General features: G+C 43.2%; 1 protein-coding gene across 6 annotated transcripts in view; it reads right to left on the bottom strand.

Moving 5' to 3' along the window:
• Positions 1-25,864, bottom strand: part of LOC112260545 (rho GTPase-activating protein 21) — a 68,275-nt gene that overhangs the window by 21,688 nt on the left and 20,723 nt on the right. For 4 of the 6 annotated variants that reach the window (XM_042328803.1, XM_042328804.1, XM_042328805.1 and 1 more), the window contains 4 exons: positions 15,386-15,478; positions 14,701-14,779; positions 14,543-14,597; positions 6,786-8,454 (listed from right to left, as the gene is read on the bottom strand). In XM_042328803.1, the coding sequence (XP_042184737.1) occupies positions 6,786-8,454; positions 14,543-14,597; positions 14,701-14,779; positions 15,386-15,478 (1,896 nt within the window). Of the gene's footprint in view, positions 1-6,785; positions 8,455-9,282; positions 9,599-10,101; positions 10,715-10,790; positions 10,989-14,542; positions 14,598-14,700; positions 14,780-15,385; positions 15,479-25,864 lie in introns of those variants that run through there. The other 2 variants (XM_042328808.1, XM_042328807.1) reach the window with 2 other exon arrangements.

Here is a 25,864-nt window from a genome sequence, read left to right as displayed (position 1 = left end):
TGTAGAAAGATTAACAAGAATTTAAGCTAACTGCAGTGTCCAATTAACAGTAGCTATTACAGTGAAGAAAAGACAATGCTATTATTTGAGGAGAGCGCACAACAACAAAAAAACTTATATCGTGGCAACTGGTTCGATACATTCACCTCTGAAGGTAAATAATGTACTTACATTCAGTAATCTTGCTCTGTGTTTGTCATCCTGAGGGTCCCAGAGATAAAATGTAGCATAGTTTTGTTTGATATAATACATTTTTATGTTCAAATGTAGGAACTGGGGTCTACATTTTGACCCCAGTGCTGTCTCTGGCTCCACACACACCGCACCCAGCTATCTAGGTTTGAAAGTTAGTGTATAAGCTAATTATCCATCATGTATGACATTCGTGGGAGTGAGTAAACTTAAATGTTTTATTACCATATAATTTTTGTATGTTCTCTATAGTTATGTACTTGAAAATGAATCAATTCTGCACATTTGGGCAAACCCGATACAAAATATTGTGCAGTAATGTAATTCTTCACTGGATCAGTCAAACTTTGCACATACACTGCTTCCATCTGGTGGCTAAAATGACATCTAGACTCCTATCTGAAAGTATGTCTTTTTTCTTCCATTTCAAAGATGGAGCTAAAATAAAACTCATGTTTTTTGCTTGTATTATCTTTTACCAGATGTGTTATATTCTCCCACATTCATTTCACATTTACACACATTTCAAAGGGTTTCCTTAATGGTATCAAGAAAATGCATATCCTTTCTTCAGGTCCTAAGCTAGCAGTTAGATTTGGGTAGCTCATTTTAGGCAACAAAAAAAAAGAAAAAAAAAGAGAAGGGGGTATGATCCTTATTAAGATCGTCACTTGAAAAAGCACAATAGTACTATTTGTCCATTTTGAGAAGCTGTAGCCAGTATACGCTTAATCAAAATAGTCAGAATTAATCTAAGATAAATCAAGAAGAACTCTGTCATTCATTTTGAAGTTTTTGCAGGAGATTTTACATCAAATTAAGATGTTTGGTGCAGTATTTCTCAAAATAATTTGCATCAAAACGAGTCATCCCTCGTTGAATGACAAATATTTTATTGAAGAATCCCTACTGTTGACCAATCACTGAAGGGGCCTAGACTTCGGCTAATAACTTTAGCTTGCCTCCAGATTTTTTTTTATGTCCGAACAGACAAAAAATAATATATACACAAACTCTACCGAACTGTTTCGGGTGGGAAACATGCAGATGCCTTAAAGACTCCTGTCAGCTGAGCAGCACCTCAACCAACACCTAAATGAGATATGACAAGCCTCAGCGTACATCACGCTAACACAATAAGCCCAGGCTACATACGGGTTCATCATGACTGACACACACAGGCCTCAGTAAAACAAGTCCCGGTATAAACAATTACAGAGTTGATTTACTGTAAATATCACATATTTAAAACACACTATTGCTGGTAATCCGCTGTGCCATCAATAGGAATGACTGTATGAACGCTGCTGCTACTCTGTTTATTATCTATGCATAGTCAATTTAACTCCACCTACATGTACATATTACCTCAACTAACCTGTACCCTTGCACATTGACTCGGTACCAGTACCCCTGCATATAGCCTCATTATTGTTATTTTATTTAGTAAATATTTACTCTTGTTTTTCATAAACTACATTGATGGTTAAGGGCTTGTAAGTAAGCATTTCACGGTAAGGTCTACTCAATTTGTATTCGGTTGTATTCGGCGCATGTAACAAATAAAATGTGATTTGAAGCGCAAATTAGATCTGAATGTCTGATGATGAATTGCTTAGTGGTAGTTGCTGCCCCAGTATCACAGTGGTACAATACAACAGGCTTGGCTGGCTCTACGACCAAACTCTAGCTAACTTCTGTCCCATGGGCCATACTAAAAATCACCATGCCTCATCTCCGCTGCCTCACTGTGACCCAGTTCCAGAGAACACACACCTGTAGAATGCACAATGTTCTTCAGCGTCCTTCCAGAACGCTGTAAGTGGATCAGCACACAGGCGTGTCCTACCTTACTGATCGCACTTACTGAGTGGCCCAGTAAAATATGATGTATTTTAGCTAGAGTACACTCTGACCCAACTTTTCAAATCAGTAATAATACATCCATGTCTTAGCTGTCCACATGATTGAAGAAAAACAAGTATGACTGATCCTGAAACAAAATAACTTGAATATTGCAGGTTGTGAGCTCAGTGTAATGGATAGTCAGAACAGGCTACATTTTCATCCCACTGTCCCTTTAAGGAAAAGATGTCTAATTCAGCTGTTTATGAAATGCTAAAAATGCTGAAAGCTTTATCAGCAAAATGAAGAGGAGATAAAAGGAAAATGCACAAATGCAAAAAATAATAATTTTAGACACAGGCTTTAGCCGGAGTGACATTTAGAGCACTTCTCATGAGGACAAGTGTTCATATCACCATCAACATCATAGATTAGGTTGTGGGCGTGGCAGGGGGAGAGAAAAATGTTTAGAGCCCCCCCCCCCATCTTGGTGGTGTGGACCACATGTTGCAGTTTTAAATCTAATTTCCTGCAATTCTATGAATTTTGCCATGTTCTTTTGCTCATACGTAATAACAAAATCTATACTGCTAAATTCAATGTTTTAAAAAAAACTTCCATTGACCATTCGCTAAGGTTACTATTGCAACCTTGGACACCATTTTCCCGGGAAGCCCAATTCCCCATTCAACCACTTGCGAGATCCCTTCACAATGATCTAAAACTGTGTTCCTAATACACAATGACATTAAAAACAGACTACCCCTTGCTAATCAGGAAACTATTGGGTATATTGTGGTGGACTGCCACTACAACTGCTTCACAGGAACCCGGTAAAATGATGTTTGTAGTATAGCTAGCCCCTGAATAGCTCTGAATTAACTATCAGCATGCAGTCAAAGCTATAACCACTTTTGGAGCTAACTAGTGCTCTCAATCGTATCCTGATGTTGACAGCAGATGAGAGAAAACAAGTTATATTAAGTGGTTAACTAGCATTAGCAACATTTGGTGGTCAATGAGACAGAGCTAGCTAAACAGCTGCGCTAGCAAACAATGTAACATTTTGGGTTAAAAACAATACTCCATCATAAGGCTCTGCATTTCAACAATCACAGTAGCAAGTACCCCTGGTGCACTTTTAAAGTATTTAGCCATTTAAACAAAATGTTTTAAATAAAATTCTGTTTTTCCCACTGCCCCCCTGTTTTCATGCGTTTCAAATGTGAGCTTGTCTGAGGTGTTGGACTCGATGAGAGTTGCTATCCATTGGAGCGCTGCGATTGGTTGCACGAAAATCTGGAGAGGGGCTTAGTGAAGGGTAAACTCTCCATGACTGCCTAGCATTTATTTTGGGGATTGTTAGATCTCAAAGATTATATATACAGTGGGGCAAAAAAGTATTTAGTCAGCCACCAATTGTGCAAGTTCTCCCACTTAAAAGATGAGGGGCCTGTAATTTTCATCATAGGCACACTTCAACAATGACAGACAAAATGAGGAAGACATACAAGACCACTGATAATCTCCCTCGATCTGGGGCTCCACGCAAGATTTCACCCCGTGGGGTCAAAATGATCACAAGAACGGTGAGCAAAAATCCCAGAACCACACGGGGGACCTAGTGAATGACCTGCAGAGAGCTGGGACCAAAGTAACAAAGCCTATCATCAGTAACACACTACGCCGCCAGGGACTCAAATCCTGCAGTGCCAGACGTGTCCCCCTGCTTAAGCCAGTACATGTCCAGGCCCGTCTGAAGTTTGCTAGAGAGCATTTGGATGATCCAGAAGAAGATTGGGAGAATGTCATATGGTCAGAGGAAACCAAAATATAACTTTTTGGTAAAAACTCAACACGTCGTGTTTGGAGGACAAAGAATGCTGAGTTGCATCCAAAGAACACCATACCTACTGTGAAGCATGGGGGAGGAAACATCATGCTTTGGGGCTGTTTTTCTGCAAAGGGACCAGGACAACTGATCAGTGTAAAGGAAAGAATGAATGGGGCCATGTATCGTGAGATTTTGAGTGAAAACCTCCTTCCATCAGCAAGGGCATTGAAGATGAAACGTGGCTGGGTCTTTCAGCATGACAATGATCCCAAACACTCCCCCCGGGCAACAAAGCATTTCAAGGTCCTGGAGTGGCCTAGCCAGTCTCCAGATCTCAACCCCATAGAAAATCTTTGGAGGGAGTTGAAAGTCCGTGTTGCCCAGCAACAGCCCCAAAACATCACTGCTCTAGAGGAGATCTGCATGGAGGAATGGGCCAAAATACCAGCAACTGTGTGTGAAAACCTTGTGAAGACTTACAGAAAACATTTGACCTCTGTCATTGCCAACAAAGGGTATATAAGAAAGCATTGAGAAACTTTTGTTATTAACCCCAAAAAAAAAAAATTCCACCATAATTTGCAAATAAATTTATTAAAAATCCTACAATGTGATTTTCTGGATTTTTTTCTCATTTTGTCTGTCATAGTTGAAGTGTACCTATGATGAAAATTACAGGCCTCATCTTTTTAAGTGGGAAAACTTGCACAATTGGTGGCAGACTAAATACTTTTTTGCCCCACTGTATATTTTAAAATACATAGGTCTGTTACCTTTTCTACATACTTTATATCTGGTAACAGTATGGAGAAAGAGGTGTGATGGTGTGGGGGTGCTTTGCTGGTGACACTGTCAGTGATGTATTTAGAATTCAAGGCACACTTAACCAGCACAGCCATTCCATCTGGTTTGTGCTTAGTGGGACTATCATTTGTTTTTCAACAGGACAATGACCCAACACACCTCCAGGCTGTGTAAGGGCTATTTAACCAAGAAGGAGAGTGATGGAGTGCTGCATCAGATGACCAGGCCTCCACAATCACCCAACCTCAACCCAATTGAGATAGGTTGGACCGCAGAGTGAAGTAAAAGCAGCCAATAAGTGCTCAGCATATGTGGGAACTCCTTCAATACTTTTGGAAAGCATTCTAGGTGAAGCTGTTTGAGAGAATGCCAAGAGTGTGCAAAGCTGTCATCAAGGAAAAGGGTGGCTACTTTGAAGAATCTAAAATATATTTTGATTTGTTTAACACTTTAATTCCATGTGTGTTATTCCATAGTTTTGTTGTCTTCACCATTGTTCTACAATGTAGAAAAAAGTAAAAAGAAAGAAAACCCCTTGAATGAGTAGGTGTGTCTAAACGTTTGACTGGTACTGTATATAAGATCAGCAACAAACAAAAAAAAACGTCCCTTTTTCAGGACCCTATCTTTCAAAGATAATTCGTAAGAACCATTGTAAAGGGTTTAAACACTGTTTGCCATGCTTGTTCAATTAACCATAAACAATTAATGAACATGCACCTGTGGAACGGACGTTAAGACACTAAAAGCTTACAGACGGTAGGCAATTAAGGTCACGTTATGAAAACTTAGGACACTAAAGAGGCCTTTTTATTGACTCTGAAAAACACTGCAAAAGAAAGATGCCCAGGGTCCCTGCTCATCTGCGTGAACGTGCCTTAGGCATGCTGCAAGGAGGCATGAGGACTGCAGATGTGGCCAGGGCAAAAAACTGCAATGTCCGTACTGTGAGACGCCTAAGACAGCGCTACAGGGAGACAGGACGGACAGCTGATTGTCCTCACAGTGGCAGACCACGTGTAACAACTAGAGGTCGACCGATTAATCGGAATGGCCGATTAATTAGGGTCGATTTCAAGTTTTCATAACAATCGGAAATCGGTATTTTTGGGCGCCGATTTTGCCGATTCTTTTTCTATATTTTTTATTTATTATTTACACCTTTATTTAACTAGGCAAGTCAGTTAAGAACACATTCTTATTTTCAATGACGGCCTAGGAACGAGGCAGAACGACAGATTTTTACCTTGTCAGCTCGGGGGATCCAATCTTGCAACCGTAAAGTTAATTAGTCCAACGCAATAACAACCTGCCTCTCTCTCGTTGCACTCCACAAGGAGACTGCCTGTTATGCGAATGCAGTAAGCCAAGGTAAGTTGCTAGCTAGCATTAAACTTATCTTATAAAAAACAATCAATCAACGACTGTCGTTGCTCCAATGTGTACTTAACCATAAACATCAAGTATATATTTTTAAACCTGCATATTTAGCTAAAAAAAAATCCAGGTTAGCAGGCAATATTAACCAAGTGAAATTGTGTCACTTCTCTTGCGTTCATTGCACGCAGAGTCAGGGTATATGCAACAGTTTTTTTTATTACATAGTTTGGACTTATGCGAACTAAGAGAGAGAAAAAAAACTCTTAGGTGGCCTGCCAAAGGATTTCAATGGCAGAAAAAAACCCTCTACACTCACTGCCTGCCACCAAAGCTTCTTAACAACATACTGTACATCTAGTCAAGGATTGATCAGGTGGTAAACATGGGCCCAATATGAAATGTAAAAAACACTATAAAACCATGTTTCTAAATCTAATGATTTGTCATTTCTCCCCAGCAATTTCCCCTCCCATTCTTATCTGAACTGACAAACTGCTGCTGCTACTGGCCCCCTAGTCTCCTCTTTTTCCTGCCTACATGCCTGGTGCCATGGAGACTGCACAGTGCCATGATGTTAGAGCTCTCTTACCGATGAAATGGATAGAGTCATTTCCCAAATGGTACTCTATTCCCTATGAAAATGTACTACTTTTGAAGTATAGTGTTGTACCAAATAGAGAATAGGAAGCAATTTTGGACGCAACTGTGAAGTTAGTGTTCGGCCTCTTACCGATAAAGGGGATTGAGTCGAGGGACTCTTCCAGGTTGCTGGAGGAGCATGAGGTCTGGTCCTTCTCCTGCTTCTTGCTCAGCCGCCGCATGTGCATCTCCCGCCTCGCATCGTTGGGCAGCCAGCACACCGAGTCCGCTGCTGGCTCTGAACCGTCCTCCTCGTTCACCGCCAGGATGTAGGAAGGGTGGCGCAGGGGGCTGGGGTTCTTCACCGACCCAGGAGGCTTTTCCCTGAGGACTACGCCCAATTCTGAGGCCGAAGGGCCGCGACCGTTCACCTGGGCCTGGGGCTCTGTGTGAGGTGGGTGGTGGTGGGAGGTTTTGAGAATCCCAAGCCTCTGTGGTCTCTGATGGGAGGCGGATAAGGACGAGGACCTATGGCCCACCACCGCTGCCACCTCTCTCCCTGGCACCTCCCCTGCCGGCTGCATGGTCTCCGCCCGCCCCCTGCTCTGGCTCACATCTTTGACCCCAGCTCTTTGGTCGGTTGGGGAGGGCTCCAAGCTGATAATCTTCCCCAGGTGAGAGGGTCTGTCTTGGGTCATATTAGGAACGCCATGAGGCTGGTGCTGGAGCTGCTCTGGTCCTTTAGCATAGAGGGTAGGGTTGGGCATTGGCGTTCCCCGGAGGCTGTCCCTACCGTACCCTGCAGGGGGTCGGTGATGGACAGCCTGTTTGGAGAGGCTCTGCCTGCTGGGGCGTGTACCCTGGTCCAGCCTGCTAGCGTAGCCCCGTCTATCCACCATGGGCCGGCCCAGCTCCACAGAGTCCACATAGTCACAGTCAGAGGAGCGAGCCCGGGCCTTGTGTGTTAACCCATCCTGGGAAACACTACGAGGAGGCCAGTTCCTGGTATGGACCCCCCGCTCCGCCATACTCATACGGTCCTGGGAAGAGCTGCGGGGGGGCATGTGGTGGAAGGGGGGCGGAGGTCCATGGTAGGCGCGGTCGTGGGAGGTGCTCCTGCGCCGGAGACCCTTAGGGTTGGGGCCCCAGCCACTCCGGGGGATGTGGTGGGAGGAGTTGAAGGTGTTCTGGCTGGCGGCTCGCAGGCATTCTAGTCTCTCCTGGATGGTCTGGCTGCCATAGGCGTGTATACTCTTGTTATCGATGTACTCCCTGTAGGTCTGGTACGTCCGCCAGTCTATGTTTTGGTGAGAGACAGGATTGGGGGAGTACTGGTGTAGCGGGGCACTGTAATTGAGGAGGCTCGCCCCAGAGGGGTAGATGTCTGTTTTCCGGGGCAGGGGGTAGTGGGACACAGACCCAGGACGCACTCTGATGAGGCCAGGGTCAGGGGACCCTACCAGGCTATAGTCTATTCTGTGTGCTGGTCCTATACGGCCCAGCTCTGGAGGAACTACCACAGTCCTCACGCTGTCGTTGCGCATGCACGCCACGGTCTGGGATTTGGGGTACGGGTGTGCAGGAGGAGGAGGGGAGGGGGGCACGGGAATCTCCATGCGGTACCCCGTGTCTGGTGATGTTGCCCCCCGGCATGCTCCCTGTACCCCCACTCCAACTGGGGAGGGGGTCTCTGTAGCCTGGGCCATCCCTGGGGGCTTACAGTCTACACGAGGGTAACATATGGGGGGTGGCTCGGGGATGTGACGGGCGTTTCCACTGTAGGTACTGCGGCTTCGGAGGTACGCATCCTGGGAATAGGCCTGGCGAGAGAAAGATGAGAGGGTAAGATACAATAACAGTGTCCACTGGTCCCAATTCACTCCCTACCGCTTCTTCCCCTTGGCCCTAACCCTTCCCCTTGGCCCTAACCCTTCCCCTTGGCCCTAACCCTTCAAAGTTGGCAGATTTGTAGGGTGGAAGCAATATGGTGGAAGCGCTACTCTACACTGCCTCGATCTATCTAGACTAGACTCTTCAGACCTGAAAATATAGGGCGAACAGGAGCAAAATGGGGTAGGGAGCATAATGGAATCAGCAATGTGTGTAATATTCAACATTGCATTTCTAATACATCTGGTAAAGAACTGGAGCTGTGAACATTTATTAATGATAGCTGCTGTGTGTGTGGGTAGGCAGGGTGCAGAATGTTGTAGTGTGAGTGCGGAGGCGGTTAGCAGGTCAGGAGAGTCACTGGTGTTCATCTGCTCTCTCCATATTTAGATAGCAGATGAACAGTACCCAGAGAACTAGCTCTCTCCATATTTAGATAACTGTACCCAGAGAACTAGCTAACTGTTCACTATGCAACGAGAGCATGCTGTGCTGCTGCAACATGAGCAAATGATCCAATTATGGAAATGTTTTTCGGGAACTTTTTTCCCACAGATTTCTGTTATACAAGATATGAAAGAGCAAACAGAAACTCTACTGAGTAGCCAGCCAGCCAGCAGGCATAGCTAGTCAGGTGATCTGTGATTGAATAGAGTGGACAAGAAGCAACAAATGTGTTGGAAGAAAGAAGGAAAGAGACAAGACTGGCATGCAAGACCAAACAGTGATATACAGTCCTATCTGTTTGGTTTACCCACCTTCTGGCTGACAGCACTGGCACTGTTAGAGCGAGACCTGAGACTCACAGAGATAGAGGGGGGCGGAAGACGCCCAGAACCCACAACTGTCCTCACAGCGCTAAACTTAACCTCCGTTATCATACTCCCAGGCAGATTGTCAACACTCCAGCAATGATACCTCAACACTCCTTCCAGCGAAACGCCAGCAGACAACGATGATCACACACATAGATTCCATCAATGGTAGATTCCGTATAGCTGGCTGAGCAGCCTTCGTCCATTTGTCAAATGCCTTTCCATATTACTTTTCTGTTTGTCTTGCAACTAGCAAGAACAAAAAGTGACACATCAGAATCAGGTGGACTTTAAACCCCAGCACCTGGCATTGTATTACGATTGTTACGTAAGCCTCAACTGTATCCACAATCAGTGTTTTACAGGCAATCACTAGACCCTCCCTTCACCAATAGGGCACTAGTGGAGAGTTCACGGGTCAAGGGCCTTTATCAATGGCACCCTATTCCCTATGTAGTGCACTACTTTGACCAAAGCCATAGAAACCTATTCCCTATATGCGGACCAAAACTAGTGCACTAAATAGGGAATAGCTTTCTATTTCAGAAGTAGCCTGGAATTAGCCTACTAACATGGCAATCGAATGAATGACACTACTAACTAGCAAAGCAGCTAAGGGAGAACATTACAGTACATTACCTCAACCCATTCTCAAACAAAAACATGACAACATGCATTACAAAGAGAAAATTAGACAGGGGGAGCACAACATCAACATGTGTGGTCAAGTGGTTGTCATCGTCCCTGCTGCAGCTAGCTTACCAGATCAGTGGTCTCCGTGAAAAAGGCTACCGTTACAGCAGGAGAAAACGAGAGCAGTGAGAGGAGAAGAATAGGGAAACGGCTAGCAGCAAATCACACACACACTATAAAAAAGAAGAGAGAACAGTGGTAGTCTTGATCACTGATGCCGGGGGCCTGGAGTCAAAGCACTAAGAATCCATCAGAGCTGCAGTCACATCGAGGGAAAGCGAAAACGGGGAACGGACGTTGGCCGTGGCAGGACTGTCAAATTAGCGATGCCAGCTGTGTGTGCCAGTCTGACCTGGGCGAGGTGTAGGTGGCAGGAGCAGAGGTAGCCTGCTGCCTCCGACAACACCGAGCTCTCCATCTCGCTGTTGCTCCCTCCAGCCGACTGCAGCAGCCAGGTTACAGCACTTACTGGATGAGCTACTGCCTGGTATCGCTCACTCTCCATCCCTGCCTCCACCCTATCTGGTATCGCTCACACTCTCCATCCCTGCCTCCACTCTATCTGGTATCGCTCACACTCTCTATCCCTGCCTCCACTCTATCTGGTATCGCTCACACTCTCTATCTCTGCCTCCACTCTATCTGGTATCGCTCACACTCTCTATCCCTGCCTCCACTCTATCTGGTATCGTTCACACTCTCCATCCCTGCCTCCACTCCTGGTACGCTCACACTCTCCATCCCTGCCTCCACTCTACCTGGTATCGCTCACACTCTCTATCCCTGCCTCCACGCTATCTGGTATCGCTCACTCTCCATCCACTCTATCTGGTATCGCTCACACTCTCTATCCCTGCTTCCACTCTATCTGGTATCGTTCACACTCTCCATCCTTGCCTCCACTCTATCTGGTATCGCTCACACTCTCTATCCCTGCCTCCACTCTATCTGGTATCGCTCACACTCTCCATCCTTGCCTCCACTCTGGTATCGCTCACACTCTCTATCCCTGCCTCCACTCTATCTGGTATCGCTCACACTCTCTATCTCTGCCTCCACTCTATCTGGTATCGCTCACACTCTCTATCCCTGCCTCCACGCTATCTGGTATCGCTCACACTCTCTATCTCTGCCTCCACGCTATCTGGTATCGCTCACACTCTCTATCCCTGCTTCCACTCTATCTGGTATCGTTCACACTCTCCATCCCTGCCTCCACGCTATCTGGTATCGTTCACACTCTCTATCCCTGCCTCCACGCTATCTGGTATCGCTCACACTCTCTATCCCTGCCTCCACTCTATCTGGTATCGCTCACACTCTCTATCCCTGCCTCCACTCTATCTGGTATCGCTCACACTCTCTATCCCTGCTTCCACTCTATCTGGTATCGTTCACACTCTCCATCCCTGCCTCCACGCTATCTGGTATCGTTCACACTCTCTATCCCTGCCTCCACGCTATCTGGTATCGCTCACACTCTCCATCCACTCTATCTGGTATCGCTCACATGACGGAAGCAGCTGCTTGATTCTACATTCAGCTCAGATGATACTGCTTCCCATCCTCTTCTGATCTCCCTCCTTCTCAGCAGCATCAACCTGTTCACAACTAAGGGGCTGTCAGCTGACTACAGCTGGTTTGATGATCTTCCATCCCACTCCCTCACTCAGCGTCTCTATCTTGCTAAGCCACTGATTTTACTGCTGTTGACGTGTTCCGCTGTAGCTGGTTTTCTGTGTGTGTACTGGAGTCTCTCTCCTCCTCCTCTAGTTAATAATGTCAGCCACCCAGCGAGCCGCGATGTTAATCCTCCAACCCAGGCACAGCTGCATCAGTAGCGTGATACTCTGCCTCAGCAGTGGCTAGCCTTTTCATACGCCCCGCTATCCTAGAACTGTGGACCAGTGGCTGCTAGCTAAAGCAACAGATGTGCAACACAGCCCAGTGAAGGGGAGGAGAGAGGGAGAGAATAGAGAAGTGGGGGATGGGAAAAGAGAAAGGAGAGAGGGAGGTGGCTGAGCCAATAGGAAGGGAGAGAAGGAAAGAGGAGGGTAGGGAGAGGAAGCAAAGGGAATAGGTGGATGTTTACAGGCTCTACTCTTCTATGATGATGTATGCCAGCTTGAGGGGCTCAGGTACTGAAGCTTGCTTTGTTTTAATTCAGGCTTCTGTGAAATATCTTAACAGGACAGTTACCCAGTGTATGATCCAACCCACCCTCATTCCTAAATGGTGTCACCTGTGGCAAGCCAAAAGTGAGACTTGAGGAGTAAGGGAGACAATGAAGGCTCTTAATAAGATGATTCCACAGTGTTTATTTAAATGACAATACTGCTATGCGAGTACTCCTCTTTCTGTTACTTATAAACATATACTCATTACGCACAGATATGTAGCAGCACAGCGCACTGAGTTTACGTTCCTACTGAACCTGCAGCAGAATGCTTATCGGGCACCTCTAGTTGCCAGTAGCTATTGTGCATGAAAAGTTAATGATGAGAGTGGAGGCACAGGCACGTTACTTTCTGAGGAGGTAACGTCATGTGGGCTTCCTTCAACCGCACTCAATTCACTGCTACAGTACAGAGACATGCAAGACTAGCCTGTGGGAGGAGAGAGAGACAGAGAGAGATGGAGGGAGGGAGGTGAAGAGAATGAACTGACTGCCAAGAGCACTCAACTCCCACAATCTCAGTAGATGTTGTTTTTCTCCGTTTCAGATGTGCAAATTTGAGAATGCATCCTACAACCTAAATTTCCCTGCTATTCCGGCATCAATTGAGCTCCATTTGACATCAGCCCATCTCTGCCTGCCCCCTGTGCTAATCTAAAATGAAATGTCAGCAGAAGGCAAGCTGAACCTCTTAGGCTCTCTGCTCAACTATTTATACCGGACACCGATTTTACGCAGCAATGCCTCCATGGCCAATTCCTTTGTAACCTCTCTCTAGCTATTCTGTGCGACGGGGAGCATGTGTCAATGAGTGGCCACAGAGCCTTTGGTAAGGTAAACATTCCAACACAGTGTTAATAGGCTCAGCTGTTAGACAATAGGGAGTTGGAGTCATTAAGCTGATGGGGACAGTTTGTGCTACAGTTGACAACAGGCTAGGTGTGACAGGTCAGCTAGTGTGGTGCAAAAGGGTGGAACCTGTGTTGACACAGCCAACCTCTCTGAATAGAACTGTACTAAGACAGATGGTATGCATTACGATGAACAACTTTTATTAGTGCGTGTGGAGTACACAATTAGTAAGGAACGGCATTCTTTCCTTTCTCCAAAATGTTCTATATTTGACTTATTATTTTGATCTCACCCATGCGAGAGAGATAACAAAAGTTTAGAGATAGTCAATACTTTACGAGTGCCAGTATTTCCCCTATATGCATTTAGCAGCGTTGCACCGCCTCTACTAAATCACGTCCGTTGCAATAAAACAATTATTGCTATTCTTTAAAAAAAATTTATTACAGGAAATTAAACTGCTAATTTTCTCTCAGCCCCATGGCAAAATGTGTTGATCAGGCAGAAGACGAATGTCTGAAAATGCTTTCATACAACGTGATTATTTGCAAGAGGAAAAGCATTTGTGCACAACATTTTTCCAAAAGGTAACGATCAACTCTTGGCTGTGGGTGATTGGCTGTGAAGGCGCAAACCTGGAGTACTGCCTGTCACATGCTCTGGAGAGCATGTCTGATGCTGATCCCTGTTGCGTAAGGACATAGTGGGCGAGAAACAGAAACCGGCAGGGAGTCTGTAGCATGCTTTAGTTTACATATGCATTTATGCCAGTACCCAGCTGCCTAGATTCTAAATCATTTCTCCCCTGAGTAGAAAAAAAATCATCTTGCCTCAGACCTACTAACATGCAACTCTTCTCAATGTCAAAAGTCGAGACTTAAGAGTTTCTGCATGTGTGTTTGTGTGGTGTGTTTGTTTGTTTATTAAGTGTGTGAGAGTTTATGAAGCGTGAGAGTTTATGAAGCGTGAGAGTTTATGAAGCGTGTGAGTTTATGAAGCGTGTGAGTTTATGAAGTGTGTGAGTTTATGAAGCGTGTGAGTTTATGAAGCATGTTAGTTTATGAAGCGTGTTAGTTTATGAAGTGTGTGAGAGTGTTTATTTCTCAAAGTGACCCTTCCAGCTCCCAGAATGAGGTCAGCCCTGCAGCAGAGAAGCATTAGCAGCACTTGGAGCACCAGCAGCAGTCAGTGGAGAGGACAGGCTGTGGTGGCCTGGTTATGAGGCCCAGATAGAGCACTCTGAAGGGGGGGGGGGTTCATCAGGGTACTGCTCGTCCCCTCTGGAGCAGGACTAGTCTCCCCACATACACCCTTCACAGAGAAACTAGAACTGCTTCACTGATCTAATGCTTGATCACAACAATAGCGACTGAGTTGATGATTTAGAAGTGGAAAGAGACGCAGACAGAAGAACTTCTGTTTTACAGTGGCTAAATATAGGAAGAGACTAAATCACTGCAGTAATGATCTTTACAAACTTACCAGCTGCAGTATGTCTTCATCTTTTGGCATAACACAGAGTTCAAGAAAGGCATCACTGTAATAGAAACACAAAGACACAAAAGGTAAACAATAACAAAAGACAAGCAGGAAATCAGTCAATGAGAACAATAAAAGGTATTTGTATTTTGAGCCCTCACCTGTTTTGGATCAAGGCTATGACCTGAGAGTAGGTTTTCCCAATGATACTCGCTCCATTCACCTTTACTATCCTGTCTCCTGTTGACAATTAGAAGGAGAGAGAGAGTTAGAAGTTAGACTGGTAATATGTGAGTGACACAGCATTAATGGCAGGTGTATGTGTGTCTTTGAAGAGAGGTTGTTGTAGGTAGTAGTCCCTTAGTAAGAGGCAGCTTCCCAACTAGGCTGACAGTCAGAGGGGAATGAGGAAAGGAAACTGATCAGTCATCTGATGTGTGTTTACTATAATTCAGTGCCTGAGGAAGCTGAGCTGTCTGCCTCTACTAACAACTCCACAAACAGAAAACGAATGAAAAAATCTGAGAAGACTACTGAGGATCTCTGAGCAAACTACTGAGAATCTCTGAGCAAACTACCCAGCATAGGGTGGACTGAAATCATAATTTTCAGATCTATGGGATTGGACCAACACTATGTCCAATAGTGCACCATAAGTATTGTAGTCCTGCTGTATTGTAGGGGAATACAGTCAAGTTTATATTATTTTTCCAAAACTCACAAAATTGCTTTAATATATTGATTCTATAATATAATTACTTCTATGACGTCACCTAGCAATGATAAAGACAGAAACCAGAGAACATAGGAAGGTACAATTTCAGTGCGTTGCCGTTAATCAGTTACCTGTGCAGAGTCCAGCTTCGTTGGCAGGACCTCCCTCCTTCACTTGCTTCACAAAGATGGTGTCCATTGGCTCCAGCCTGTTCCGTTGTCTCCCTGACAACAAAGACAAAGTGTCATCATCAGCAACCATTAAACACATTCCTCTGGAGGTCACATGGTGGTGACATACCAGATCTGCTCATAACAGTGACACAGTAGTCATTAAATGAATAATCCCAGTCATACTACATATCTGCCCAGATTAGGTACAATAGGATGTTACCATGAAGTGTCTAGAAGGGTAGTAGTCAAATTAATTTCCCTTTAGAAAGACATATTGTTGACCTCAGCAGACCTACAATACACTAAGAGCAGAGGACCCAAACTAGAATGCACCACCCACCCACAACTTCCAGTTAAACACCACCCAGACTGAGACGCACTCAATGTGAAGCAGCCAGCCCAACAAGACACCCCATGAACAGCAACCAGAAACAACCCTAAATTGTAGACATTTACTAAGGGGAGAAAGAGTGAGTGTGAGCAAGAGCAACAGGATGATACAGAGAAAGTGATATATAGAGCAATAGATAAGGAGGAACTGACACAACATTCAGAAGCATGTGAATTAAAGCAGTGACAGCAGAATAACAGAGTGGTTTGCTTTCTCTGTGTGTCACATTGGCTGTTCCTAATACAACAAGACTAAATGAGAATGATAATGAAGGAATTCAACGGAAAAAAGCCTCCTAGTATGGTGGGTGAGCTGGTGGGGATTTGGGGAAGGGAAATGAATACATCTGAGTTTAGTTGGAGAACCTGTTTGCTCATTCTTACCCCGTCTCCTAGCAGCTGCATAGGAGAGGAAAGCAAAGGAGAGCGAGGGAGTAAGAGGGAGGGAGAGCAGACAGAGAGTGAGCTCAGCTGCACAACTCCCACTCCTTCCCAATAAACAAACACAGCTCCAGGCTCACTAGACACAAAGCTCTGTCCAACTACTTATCACTGTGGAAGTCTCAGTGAGTACATTTGATATTAAACTGGTTATGGCAGTAGGCAGAGTACGGCATTAGCCATGTAAACACACTACTCTCCTTATCTTAAATCGACGTACAGTCATACTCGATGTAAACATACGCCGATTTAAACACCTGGTTTTCTGAGTATTTAAAAAAAAATATTAGGACATGTAAACGTCTTAGAGTTATAGATGGGTATCTGATATGCGCATGTGCTAGCATGAGTTTGGAAAAACGGACAATATTTCACATACAAACTTTATGTCCGAACTCAGAATCAAATATGCTCCATAAAGATAACATGGTCACTGTGATAAAACATTTATTTTGATAGCCGAATTTCTGCATTTATCAAAGTCCCATCATGTAGCCTGATTTCATATGTGGTCACGTAGGGCTGACCCCATTTAGTACAACTGCCAGGTTGCAGTTGTAAATGAGAACTTGTTCTCAACTAGCCTACCTGGTTAAATAAAAGGTGAAATAAATAGTCGACTGGTCGATTGTTTGGTCGATCGGCTGTTGGTCGACCGATATTTCTTTAGTTGACCAGAAACAACAACAACAAAAACATTTTTTCATGGTGTAGCCTACAAGACACCAGCCTGATTTGCGGCATTCTGAGTGGACTAATCCATTGTGGAGGCCATAGGGGTGGCACAGTCCATGACTAAGACGTGCTAAAACAAACGTAAGTTTGAATGACACCGAGGGACAGTGTTGTTACAGCTAATACCCGTTTGCCTGAGGCTGATACCGCACAGGTTTTTCTACACATATACACTCATTCAAATGCACACACGTGTACATACCCGGACACACACACACACATAAATAGTGCCATACATGCACTCAAACATATTCAGTTGGCCTTGCTGTTATGACTTTAGTTGTCTTTTGTTTTTTTTGCATGGATGTTTTCGGTTTTCCTTTCTTTCTCTTTTTAATTTTGTTGGTGCATTTGGGGGCGGGGGCTAGGGGGCGGTGTCAGATGGTTGAGGGGCAGCTCTTGGGGAATTGTGTGTGGGGGGTGCTCTTGGAGGGCTGGTGGCCTGGCAGTTGGGAGCTTAGTCGGGGGTGATAGTTCTCTGGTTCAGGTCCCTGTTTTTGACCATGTGTGCGTGTGTGTGGGGGGGGGGCAGGATGTTGACCTTGGTTGCTTCTGTGTGTCTCTCTGGATGGGAGTCTGTTAGCTGACTAATGTGATGGAAATGTTGAGCGGCTTCACTGCTAGTAGATTGTATGTTATAATATTCAATAAAAACACATTAAAAAAAGACATTCGCTACTGAAAATGGTTATATTACATAGGAACAGGTGCAACCATAATAAAAATAATATTTTATAACAAATATTATTTATCCAGCGATAGTGGTTGCTGTCCGCGGTTATGAAACATCAGGGCGCTGCTGAATTGGCACCTTTTCCTAGACCATGTTGCTATGTGAATCATAGCAAAGTTAACCAGCATATTGGTGTTGAGAACAATATGGCAGCGGTGGAGTTAGGAGACGAGAAAACAGCCCTTCACTTAATTGTCTAAGAAACTAATTTTATTAGGTCTATAATCAATAGCCTAACTGCTTAATGTGAATGGCTTTATGAATAATCCATATACTGTATATCTACAGAAATACAGCATGTCCTGCTTCTGTTGCCGGTTTGTTTAACAGCCTACTGATTCCGTGAGCACCAAGCCACATGCAACTACATGTCAGATAAACAACTTCACAAATTCGACTGTTTTCAATCTTTGCTACGCTGTAATAAAAGGCTTCACACTTTTTAAAAACTTTGTTAGAACAGCCTCTCTGGTATTATTTATCATTTATTTAGTGTTTACACTGTTCCAGATTTTCTGTAAAAACATATGATAATAACCCTCCTTTTTCGTGATCTCATTATTACGATCATCATTATAATAAGTCATGTCATTATCATTAGTAGTCTTAGTATAGCTGCCTTCGAGCTGTAAGTCTAAGAGCGTATCCTGTTTAGTCTTACTACCTTAACTTAAGCCTAGATTTAAATACTATTTAGTGCATTCGGAAATTATATAGACCCCTTCCCTTTTCCCACATTTTGTTATGTTACAGCCTTATTCTAAAATGTTTTAAATGTTTTATTCCCCTCATCAATCTACACACAATACCCCATAAAGGACAAAGTGAAAACAGGGTTTTTAGAAATATTTGCAAATTAAATTGAGCTCAGGTACATCTGGTTTCCATTGATCATCCTTAAGATGTTTCTACAACCTGATTGGTCCACCTGTGGTAAATTCAATTGATTGGACATTATTTGGAAAGGCACACTTATCTACAGCTCATTCGGAAAGTATTCAGACCCTTTGAACCTGATGGTCATTCTGACAGATCTCCAGAGTTCTCCTGTGGAGATGAGAAAACCTTCCAGAAGGACAACCATCTTTGCAGGACTCCCCCAAATCAGGCTTTTGTGGTAGAGTGGCCAGATGGAAGCAACTTTCTTGAGCTCCAGTATTTTTCACAACTAGTCAAACTGATTTCACACATCGGACTTTCTCTTTACCTCCTGAGCAACCAGTAAATATTCCTCCGTTTTTAGTTTGGTCACACCCTCTGCAACCATTTTCCTGTTATGGTGTCCAGAGTTTGTTATAACCAATTTATTGATGCGAGTATGATATGCTGTATTTCAGGGAATAGGGAATGTTATTCCTAAACTAATGAGGTACTTCGGTAACAACTTTTCAGTCAGAAATGCCTGTAATTATGATGCAGCTTCAGCAACACGGACAGCATGATAAACACTGTTGATGTTCTGTGGTGGTCACGGCAGCAGGGAGGAGAGCGAGACAACAGATACTAGTCACACCGCCACTCGCTGCAATTTTCTTTTTTAAACACAGCGCAGCAAGTCTGAGCCCTGCCAGGTACAATCAAATCAATTACGTTTGGACTCCCTCTTGTCATTTGTGTGTCTTAATTATTTAATCAAACAGTGAGCTTAAAGCATCAGACCAGCTCAGTGCATAAAGTTGATTTTATTAAAACACATAGGATGTGTCTGTATATCCTATGTGTTTTAATCAATTTGGACTAATCGATTGGTCTAAAAGAACAGATGACTCTTGGTCGACCAATATTTTGTTTTTGTCGGGGACAGCCCTAAGGCCATGTAAACAGAATTATTAGGGAAATGAAATCGTTATTCTTGCAAAGCATGTAAACGCTTTAAGGGAACTATTATATTAATCTGACTATTCACAATAATCGTATTATTGTGTGCATGTAACCATACTCAAATGGTAAGCATGAAGTATCATTGGTAAGCACTGACGGTGGCAGCAACATCATTTGCCATACAGGTTTTTCAATACAAAATAAACACATTAGTGATATGTTTTTGATAGCGATTGAGAGAAGCAAGAGATTGATAGGGAGAACGAGAGAGAGAGAGAAAAAAAGTGATTGAAAAAGATGGGAGTGGGTGTTTGATACACCACGGAGCACCCACTCACTGCTCTCTCCTTCTCCCTGTGGGTGTTTGACAGATTGAGAGGGACACATCTGTAAACAGTTATAACAGGTTCACATATCTGATTTTCCTCACCTTAGAGCTGAGCCACTGAACCTTTCTTAGAAGAGCTATGCAAGACAAGGCTATGCATGCTATACCTGCACCACAATCACCTGGACAGCATGTTAAAACAAATACAACCTATTGTTGCTCACAATCACATATGAATGTGTTATGTATGACGCAACAGGAACCTCACCTCCCAACAACATCAGTGTTACCAGGCTCCCTCTTGTGGCAAATGGTAGAACCACAGCATACCATAACAACCCTACTGCTTGATAATAAAAGTATAAAGTGATTTGATACTAGCAGTAACTCAGTGACTGCTGATGAGACCATTTCCAACACTAACATGAGCTCAGTCAGTCCCAGACAGTGTAAATCATTTGTAAATCATCTTGACCCCAGTCCTTTTCATTTAATTTCCTCTTCATACTGTTTTTTATTAGAACAATCTCAAGTTGTTCCCACCAGGGAATCATGGAATGCATTAAGTCAAATGAAATGGAATAGCCAGTAGAGGGTGCAACAGAGACATGTGTTATCCACCACTCAGTCAGGGCAGGAGACTCCAATGATGCAACACCGGGTTCACAGCAGTAGGCATGTTCATGAAGGCTTTGGCTGTGTTTGAGAGCATCAAAACTGCAATGTATCATGGGTAAATTGTGAGTGACTGAACTACAAATAATATAGAGTAGTTATTTATGATGCAAGGTTAGTCAGTCTCGACTCGCCTTTAAATTCCGCTACAATGTCGAACGCGCCCTGTTTCAGCCTCCACATGGTAAACAAAGAGATTCCCTCTCATTCACAATGGCAGTCCTGGGATAACCCAGAGTCAGCAAACTAGTCTCCATAGACACAGTCACACCACACATTCACGTATCTGGGAATATTATATGCCACCTATACATTATACTGTAATATGACAGATTGAAGACGTAACCTACGTGACATCAGAAACAAGCACACAGACTAATGCAAACAAACAAGCACACAAGACGAATGCAAAATTGAAAGTAGTGATTTAAGATCTGCCCCTCTCCCTCTCTGAGCTACATGATTTTTAATGCAGTAACATTGTTTATAGCTAACCTGTAGTGGTAGCAGGGGCGCAACTTTGGTTTTTAGATGTGCTGGAGATGTATCACAATCCAATTGTGAAATTGCACCCCCTGAGTGGTAGCACAGCCGAGCCAAGCCAGTTTGTGAGCATCAGAGTTTGTTTTCACTACCAGGGCATAAAATGTACTTTTAAAGTCCACCGGCCACTGTGGCAGGTAGATTTAAAAACTACCAACAGTGTTTCCTCTGCGTTCATTTATGTGTGGCGCTCCACGGCAGAATCATTGGCGCCACACAAAAAGAAAACATCCCATTTCTACCAAACATAGTTTCAAAAAAGTGTAAATCACATTTGCTTTTATTGGTAAATAGATGATCTGTACATCAGTTTGTTTGCTTGCTTGATTAACGTTAGCTAACCAACTACTTAACTACATTAGCTAGCTATAACCTAAAAACTCTACTAATGTCATTTAGATCTATAATATTGCTGCCACAATTGTAACGGCAATTAGCTATCCAATATCCACAACTATGTTGTTGATAGAAACATGGTTAACTAACGTTACTAGTCTAGCAAGTTAGCGAGCTAGTTTGTTTGGAACTGTATCAAGTGCAAGCAAGATGGCTATATTTATCAGTCTTCGACTTTGATTTATAGAAGTTTATTGAGTTTACTGAAATATTTCCATCCAGAGCAGCGAAAGAGAAAGGGGGAGCAGGGACAAGAGTGTCAGGTAATGTTAACTTAGATTGCTAAAGTCAAATCAGCCCGAACTAAATTACACTTTTTTTAGTCAGTTAACTCTTTAAAAGCTTCAGCTATCATTTTTATTACAAGTGTATGGCTTGCTTTACTGGACAGAGAAGAGGCAGAATCCCAGGAGTGAGGTAGGGATGCCAGAGGGACAGAGTGGAGCAGAGGAGAGCAGAGAGGATAAAAAAAGTAGAAGATAAAAGGAGGAACTTGCACATTACATGCAGAGCTTGACATTAACCTGGTTATCCACTTGTCCTTCAGACAAGGAGGTGACTGAAAAAGTTGTGTTTGATGCAAGAAACCACTTCACAAAATAGAAAATGCATTATTATTCCCATAACTTTATTACAGAGAATGGGACAAAGTATGCCTATTGGCTATTTAGCTTATTCAAGCCTGCCTTAAAACTACAACATTACCCCTTTAAGAAAAAAAAAAGCTCTTTACCTGACTTGCTTTTCAAGGATGTATATGTTGTGCTCTTGAAGGAAGCAATCGCTCCCCTATTGCAGACTACAAATGATCTACAAATGATCTAATAACTCACCAAGTGGCAAAGGATATGAACAAAATGTGCACACATGGCTACATGCAGCTCTCACTTTGATCTCAAAACAAACGCATCTCCTGCTGTAAACACAGTCCAGGTCTAAGTAAATGGCACAGATCCATATATGGCAATAGTCTATTTACATATAGGCCTACTGAAGCTCTGTTTGTTTATGCCGCACCGGTCTGTGTAGAGTACAGTAGTGCGTGTCATTGGAATAGAATCCTACTCCGATGCGTTCTGCCTATAACAAAATCTGTTGCATAGTTTGTTTTTGTAAAAAAAAAAAAAAAATAGAGGTTGGCTATATGATCACACCTGGTAATAGATCCGTTGTTGTAAGGCACGGATGAGTGAGCATTTAAATCATAAGCTTTATATTTTACTGGGCTGATGGTGTCTGCATCTGATGGTCAGTCTCAGTGGAGGGAGTGAGCAGCAGATTGAGGGTACGCTGACACTGCCAAAAAAGGGACAGTTTTCCAACTGATGACGAAACTCAAGTCGCACCGCATTATTTCTGCCTATTTGTTACTTCTATGAACAGAGAAAGTGAAATATTCCTCAATACTAAAAAAAGACCCAAGCCACTAACAATAACATAAACCTATAGATATACTTTCCTACTCATTCAGTGCTTGGTTGTAGCGCTGGGTGGACAAGTGTAGAATAAACATGAACTCACTCATAAAAACAGCATCTCTCTGCCATATTCATTGACCGTTTCTCAATATCAACTTTGCTGAAGCTTTCTTTTATGCCTGCTATGTTACTGCAGACACTGTCACCTGAGCCATTCGATTGGCCAGCGGTAGGCCTATTGTGCACTTGATTTGCTCTCTGGGTATGGAGGAAAGAGAGTTTGTGCCTTCAAACTAGTGATGCACCGATTTGACATGTGGCCGATACCAATATTTCTCTTGCCAAAAAAAACCCTGATACCTGATATAACAAAAACAAATTGCGGCCTTTTAAGCATTAAAGTACAGTTAAATAGTTAACACACACACACACACACTCGCAGCAGTCTAAGGCACCTCATCTCAGTGCAAGAGGCATCACTACAGTCCCTGGTTCGAATCCAGGCTGTATCACATCCGGCCGTGATTGGGAGTCCCATAGGGCGGCACACAATTGGCCCAGCGTCGACCGGGTTTGGCCTGGGTAGTCCGTCATTGTAAATACGAATTTGTTCTTAACTGACGTGCCTAGTTAAAAAAGGTTACACACACAAACAAAAAAGTGATTTTGTTTGCATTTACGTATGTCCCCATTACCAGTAAAACATCATCAAAACCTATTTTCTTTCACTTACTTGCTGTGCTATTTTGTTGTTCATTTGTTAAGTCGTTTCATTCTCAACCAGGATTTCTATGGAACGCCGTTTGGGTCTTTGCGTGTCAAGAAAGATACGTCAAACAACACTATTTGACATGCCAAATAAGCTTGTTGACCAATCAGAATGTGAATATGACGGCACATCACAAAATATAACGCTTTCATACATTTTTTACATAGTTATTACACATTAGTGAGATCAATCACTCGTATTTCATGTCACAACTATTCATCGATACGTATGCTATGATGCTGGTAAAGTTCTCGCGCACCTACAGAGCTGGTCATTAAAAAAAAAAGCTAGCTAGCCCATGGATGCAAACAATGTTCTTCCCCCAAAACGACAATATTTTTCAGTAGCTATAGTTGTTAGCTAGTTAACTATATAGCTGTGTGTCATCTAAAATGACCCTAATTTACAAGACAGTTCTTATTTGATTAATGGTGGTCGGACTCATCTATGTGAAGCTAACCACAATAAGAATTAGCCACAATAGTGGACTTTGCAGTTAGCCTTCAAAATAAAAGCATGTCAATGACAGTGACGCAAACGAATACAAATGGTAGAGAGAATTATGCCATAAATGAATAGATCATGCTAAACGAGGTTGGAATGTTACATAAAATCAACAAAAGGCAATTTGTTAATTTGACAAAAACATGTTGAAATCACACTGGATGTATTATACTTTAGAATTGCATTGTGGGTATACTTATTTCACTGTACAGCCTTACCTATGGATTGTAGATCAATGACATGGGGTATCAGTCTACTCAGTGACACCCAGAGAACATTAGCATTGTAGCTCTTATTGCGGGACTCTGAAACAACTGAATTGAGCCACATTTATTGTCAACCTATGTGTATTGAACACTATTCTTGAGGAAAAACAATACTGAGTGGATGTCTTGGAGTATGATAACTCTTGAGGAGGATGTTGTGAAAAAAATATATTGGGTATTGAGTAGACTGATACCCCATTTCATTGAACCCCATTTCATTGATCCCCAATCCTTAGGTAAAGCTGTACAGCGCAATATGAATGTCAATACACACAACAGGCTGACTGGGGAGGTGATTTCACAAAGTCACAGTCCTGCAAAAAGAGCTACAACGCTAATATTTGCGTAAACTCTTCACAGTTGTGTTCTGTGTGTCCACCGAGTAGACTGATACACCATTTCATTGCTTCACATTCCAACCTTGTTTAACATTATCTAGTTTAAATATGGCATGATTCCACCAATTGCAACCTTCTGCATCACTTTCAAAGGGGTGCTTTTATTTTGAAGGCAAACCGCAAATGTCACTATTGTGCCTAATCCTTATTGTGGCTAGCTTCACATCACATAACCCAGAGCGGTCGAGCCTCACTAGCCAGATGAAGCTAGTTGGCTTTGGGCAACAGAGTTAAGTAGCTGGCTAGCTATTTTTTCTCATGAATAATTACATTTCAATAGGCGAACAACAAGTGGCTACCTAGCTAATACTTACTCAGAAGGACTCCTAAATCATTGCTAAGAATAATGAAAATGATTGCAGTTTCTTCTAATCGTTGTTTTCAGGCTGATTGTATTGATGCTAGCTAGCTACCCCAGAAGTTGCGGTTGAACAAATAATGCTTTCTTACGAACGAGGCATTGTAAACACATCGTTCGTGGCGTTCTCAGACATTTTTGCACAGGTTTGACAGTGCTACTGATAGTAGTGGTGGTGCTTGGCTTGCACGTGCAAATTCAAAACACACAACATTCTATAAGAGAACTGTGTTATTTGACGTGTCAAATTTAAAGCTTAATTAACGCGTCAAATAGTGTTATTTGATGTGCATCTTTTTTGACAGGCAAAGACCATAACAGGGTTCCATAGTATGTCTTGAAGTTAATACCAGTAGGGCAATATCTGAAAAATAGCACACCTGGTAGTGTGTACCAGTGCTCGACCAGTCGCGAAAGCCAACATCCCCCACGACAGAGAACGGTTGATTGACAAGAACAATGAACATCTTGGCGTTAATGGATTTCGCCTTGAAGTTGTCTAGCTGAAATCTTCTTAGTCTCTCAAATGACTGCTTGTCTTGTTGACTGCTCAATCCACACAGCAGACATTGTGGGCTAGGTTAGGAATGCTGTGTTGCACGTGTAGCGCAATATTTTACGTGGCATCATTACGTCATGTACCTACATTATATTGATATGCA

The sequence above is a fragment of the Oncorhynchus tshawytscha genome, linkage group LG10, assembly GCF_018296145.1.
Source record: "Oncorhynchus tshawytscha isolate Ot180627B linkage group LG10, Otsh_v2.0, whole genome shotgun sequence".
Taxonomy (NCBI): Eukaryota; Metazoa; Chordata; class Actinopteri; order Salmoniformes; family Salmonidae; genus Oncorhynchus; species Oncorhynchus tshawytscha.
The sequence above is the reverse complement of the archived record's forward strand: the minus strand, read 5'-3'. Positions and strand labels throughout refer to the sequence as shown.